General features: G+C 64.9%; 1 gene segment (V, D, J or C); it reads left to right on the forward strand.

The window, feature by feature from the left end:
- Positions 1 to 216: 216 nt before the first annotated feature.
- On the forward strand, positions 217 to 4,757 carry LOC113617019 (Ig mu chain C region membrane-bound form-like; the record flags this gene model as incomplete). The annotated part of the segment is given in 6 exon segments: positions 217 to 663; positions 737 to 1,072; positions 1,315 to 1,632; positions 1,794 to 2,126; positions 4,289 to 4,404; positions 4,489 to 4,757. Coding segments are annotated over 6 exon segments (1,559 nt in total), but the record flags the coding sequence as incomplete, so codon positions are not given.
- Positions 4,758 to 5,010: the final 253 nt, after the last annotated feature.

The following is a 5,010-nucleotide window of genomic DNA, read 5'->3' on the forward strand; positions in this document are numbered from 1 at the left end:
CGACTTGGACGAGCTGCTTTGGGAGGGTTTAACCTCAGCTGAGCCCTGGGAGTCACGCTGGGCCGTCCTGGCTGCTCTGGGCCGACCTCAGTGACCTGCTTGTGCTGAGGGCCAGTGGAGCTGAGTCTGCATCATCCTCACCGATGACCTTCAGACCCTCCCTCTGACCCCAGACCCCCAGGCTGGGCCCAGTGTGGCTGAGCCAGGGGCAGTGAGGCCGCGCCGGCTCCACTGTCCCAGAGGGAAGGCGGGGCTGCCCAGACCTCCGACCTACCGGCAGGGCACGAGAGACACTTCTCACGCCCCCTTTCTCTTTTGTCCTCTCTCTCGGGTCCTCAGGGAGCCCGTCTGCCCCGATTCTCTTCCCCCTGGTCTCCTGCGTGAACTCCCTGTCTGATGAGAACCCGGTGGCCCTGGGCTGCCTGGCCCGGGACTTCTTGCCCAGCTCCATCAGCTTCTCCTGGAGCTACAGTAACAGCACCAGCATCAGCAGCCTGAACATCCACAGCTTCCCAGCCGTCCTGCGGGAGGGCAAGTACGCGGCCTCCTCCCAGGTGCTCCTGCCTTTCTCAAGCATCCCCCAGGGCTCCGAAGAGCACCTGCTGTGCAGAGTCAAGCACCCCAATGGCGACCAGTCCCTGTCAGTGCCTGTCCATGTCCCAGGTGAGCCGGGCTCCTCCCGCGGCCGGGGGCGGGGTCAGGCCAGGCGCAGCTGACGCCTTGTCCTTCTCTGCAGAGCCGCCAATTAAACAGCCTCCCAACGTCGTCGTCTTCATGCCCCCCCGAGACGCTTTCTCCGGCAACCCTCAGCGCACGTCCAGGCTCATCTGCCAGGCCACAGACTTCAGACCCAAGCAGATCTCCTTTTCCTGGTTTCGTGACGGAAAGCGGGTGGTGTCTGGCATCAGCGAAGGCCCAGTGGAGACTGTACAGTCCTCACCCGTGACCTTCAGGGCCTACAGCATGCTGACCATCACGGAGAGCGAGTGGCTCAGCCAGAGCGTGTTCACCTGTGAGGTGGACCACAGCGAGGGGACCTTCCAGAAGAACGTGTCCTCTGTGTGCGGCTCCCGTGAGTGCAGCCCCCGGGCTGGGTGGGGACCCTCACACAGGTCTGCATACACCGCTCCCGACGTGCCAGCAGCGTCCTGAGCCTTGGCTTCTCAGAGCGGCCCAGGGCAGGGAGGGGCTGTGTGCGGGGCAGCTGGGGGGACCTTGGGCTCACGAGGGACGCAGCCAGCTCGGCGCCTGCTCTTTGGGCCGCACTGTTCCTCCGCCTGATTTCACTCCAACCAACTCTCTTCCCACCTCCAGCCCTGCCCTCCCACATCAGGATCTTCACCATCCCCCCGTCCTTCGCTGGCATCTTCCTCACCAAGTCAGCCAAGCTTTCCTGCCTGGTCACAGACCTGACCACCTATGACAGCCTGAGCATCTCCTGGACCCGCCAGAATGGCGAGGCCCTGCAGACCCACACCAACGTCTCCGAGAGCCACGCCAATGGCACATTCAGCGCCGTGGGTGAGGCCTCTGTCTGCGTAGAGGAATGGGAGTCTGGAGAAAGGTTCACGTGCACGGTGACCCACACAGACCTGCCCTCGCCACTGAAGCGTGACATCTCCAGGCCCACAGGTGAGCCTGCACTGGCCTCCTTCCCTCCGCCCCGGGCTCTCCCACAGCTTCTGGGGTCTGAGGACAACGAGGCGGGACCAGGAGAACCCCTGCGCTCCCCGTCGTCCAGGACGGATCCCTCTCGCCCACGACCCGATCTCACCACCGTGTCTCCCCCACAGAGGTCGCCAAGCACATGCCGTCCGTGTACGTGCTGCCACCAACACGGGAACAGCTGAGCCTGCGGGAGTCCGCCTCCGTCACCTGCCTGGTGAAGGGCTTCTCGCCCGCGGACGTGTTCGTGCAGTGGCTGCAGAAGGGGCAGCCCATGTCCTCCGACAAGTACGTGACCAGTGCCCCGGCGCCCGAGCCCCAGGCCCCTGGTGCCTACTTCGTGTACAGCATCCTGACGGTGAGCGAAGAGGACTGGAACAGCGGGGAGACCTACACCTGCGTCGTGGGCCACGAGGCCCTGCCCCACATGGTGACCGAGAGGACCGTGGACAAGTCCACCGGTAAACCCACCCTGTACAACGTGTCACTGGTCATGTCCGACACGGCCAGCACCTGCTACTGACCACCCGGCCGCCCGCTCAGGCCGGGGCCAGAGCCCCTGGGTGACCGTCGCTGTGTGTGTGCATGCGTGCGTGCAAACTAACCATGTCAGTGGGTGAGATGTTGCATTTTATAAAAATTAGAAATAAAAAGATCCGTTCAAAAGACGCTGATTGTGAGTGAGCGGTGCTCTCCCCGCAGGGGCCATGGCTGTGCTGCCCCCACCCAGCAGACCGCCCTCCCCCACCGCCCTCGCCCCCGCCTCTGCACGGGCCTCCGACCCAGCCCTGGAAGCCCTGGTGCCCCTTGCAGAATGCTCCCAGCAAGCCAAGCCTATACTCACCGCTCCTCTAGCTGCTTCTTCAGCCACACCGGGGGCACACGGGTGTGCAACACGTGCATGTGCATGCACGCACACAGCCACATACATACACGCAGAGACACACATGCATGTGGGCACGCACACAGAGAGACACGTGTGTGCGCGGACACACAGGCAGGCACACACATGGACAGAGACATGGATGCACGTGACACAGACACATATGTGATGGACACGGCACACACACAAAGACATGCACACGTGGACACACAGAGACCTACACAGATACACAGGTACACACACACACGCACGCACAGTCACAGGCACACATAGGCACGTGCACATGGGCTCACACACAGACACACCTGCATGCTCGTGGACAAGTCGTGGGCACGCAGACACATGCTGAGACATGCACACACAGACATATGGACACACACACACCGATGTGCTGTGCACACACACGGCACACGCACAGGCTTGCACACACGGACACAGATGCCGACCCTCGCACAGCCGTCACCACTCGGTGCCTCTTGGCAGACACGCCCGCCCCCGCCGGCGGTGTTCCTCTGCACCACTCTGGCTGCCGGGCGTCGCGCCCAAGCTCTGCTTGTCCTTCTGTCTCAGCTTGGGGGTGTGTCCACGGGCCGGCCCATCCTGGACTCCTGCCATGGCCACCGTCCCCAGCCCCAGGGTAGCGGGCTCCAAGGCCCACCATGGCCCGGCCAGCTGCAGTTCCTCAGGATGGCACGGGCCCATGCCCCGGAGGGGTGCCTCTCCCGCTCCCGGTCCAGGCCCTTGTGAGGGCGGCAGCGCCCCCATCCCCTCCCGCTGTGAAGAGGCAGCGGGAGGCTATCCCAGGAGGGGCCTCCTTGGAGTAGGAAGCTGCAGGGGCCCTGTCTGCAAACACTGGCCTGGAAATGGTGGGCACAGAGCCGGGTGGGCAGGGAGGGGAGCGGGGGCCGAGCAGGTCTCCTGGGTCCAGCTCACCACCGCCCCTCCAGGCTGCCTCCCGACCCTCCTGGGCTCCTGGCCCTTTAGGGGCCTGAGCCCCAGAGGACCCCAGGGTCTCTCAGTGAGGGGGCTGCAGACCCCACAGAATGTCCTCTGCCTGTCGTCCTAATGTCTCCCTCCCTGGGGGCTCAGGGTCTGTCTGGCCCCTTGGTCCCCAGCCTTGAGTGCTGGTGGGGCAGACAAGCCAGCCAGCACCCCACACGGCCTCTCCCGTGTGCCATTGGCCCCAAGAAGGAGAGGGAGGGAGGCTGGAAGGACGGGCCTCTCAGCACAGACAGCTGCCTGCCCCCGGGGCTGATCCTCACTGGCCGTGGGGCCCACCCCAAACCGCAGGGGACAGGACGTCCACCCCCTGCCTCTCAGCCCCAAGTGGCCCTACGACCTCCAGGGGAGTCCAGGACACCGGGGGCCACTCCACCGGCCCTGGCACAGGCCGCACCCCGTGCGTACTGTGCTGCTCGGTCGTGCTCTCTGCCACCCCAGGTCTCCTGGGACAAGGTGCTTGGGGTCGCCTCTCTGCTCAGCTTGGGCCACGCCCTGCGCCTGCCCGGCCCGGATCGGGTGGTCAGTGGCCTGCCGTGCCTGCCCGAGACCCCGCCTGGCAAGCCCAGGAGCTCCCAGCCCCACAGCAGGGCTGGCGCGGGAGAGCACGTGCCCTCCCGCCCGCCCGCCTGCTTCTGCCATGCCCCCAGCGCTCCCGGTGGCCGCACGGCCGAGGGGCAGCCAGGGTGGGCCCTGCGGGCGTTGCGGCCGAGCTGACCCACTGTGCCATGTCTCCTGCAGAGGGCGAAGTGAGCGCCGAGGAAGAAGGCTTCGAGAACCTCAACACCATGGCCTCCACCTTCATCGTCCTCTTCCTCCTGGGCCTCTTCTACAGCACCACGGTCACCCTGTTCAAGGTGGGCTGCCTGGCCGCGAGGAGCGGGTGGCACACGACCCCCGGGGACCCCCACCCCCACTCACGTGGTCTCTGTCGCCTGCAGGTGAAGTGACGGCCAGCCAAGGACATGGGGCACCAGAGACGGAACGAGAGGGGAGCCGCCTTGGGGCCAGGGGGTTGCGTGGCTTGTCCACTTGTACTGAAATCTTCCCCGTGTCCCTCTCCAGCTTCGAGCTCTAAGAAACCGGCTTCTCCCGACGTGGCCAAATGCCGTGGCCAAGCATGGAGCCCGCAGCTGTGGGCTGTGCCCGGCCCTGCTTTGCAATGTCTCGCTTGTGGCCTTGAAATAAATACGTACATTTTACCTTGTGACGCTGCTTCCTCGTGAAGGGTTTTCCTCAAGCCATACTCCTGTGTGCTGTGTATCTCGAGAGCTGACCCCAATTCCAAAGGGCTCTTTGGAAAGGGCCGTGCGTCTCCTCCCAGGCCCATAGGGGACGTGCCGGGCTGGGTCTCAGGGCTGTTCCAGAGGAAGAAAGACAGCTGAGCTGGAGAGGACCCCTGGCCTGGTCTCCCAGCGCAGCCTGAGCTGGGGCCCCTGTGTGCGTCAGCGGGGACGCCGCTA

Source organism: Aethalodelphis obliquidens, unplaced genomic scaffold, assembly GCF_003676395.1.
Source record: "Aethalodelphis obliquidens isolate GAN/ISIS:26980383/991018 unplaced genomic scaffold, ASM367639v1 scaffold1198, whole genome shotgun sequence".
NCBI classification, from domain to species: domain Eukaryota; kingdom Metazoa; phylum Chordata; class Mammalia; order Artiodactyla; family Delphinidae; genus Aethalodelphis; species Aethalodelphis obliquidens.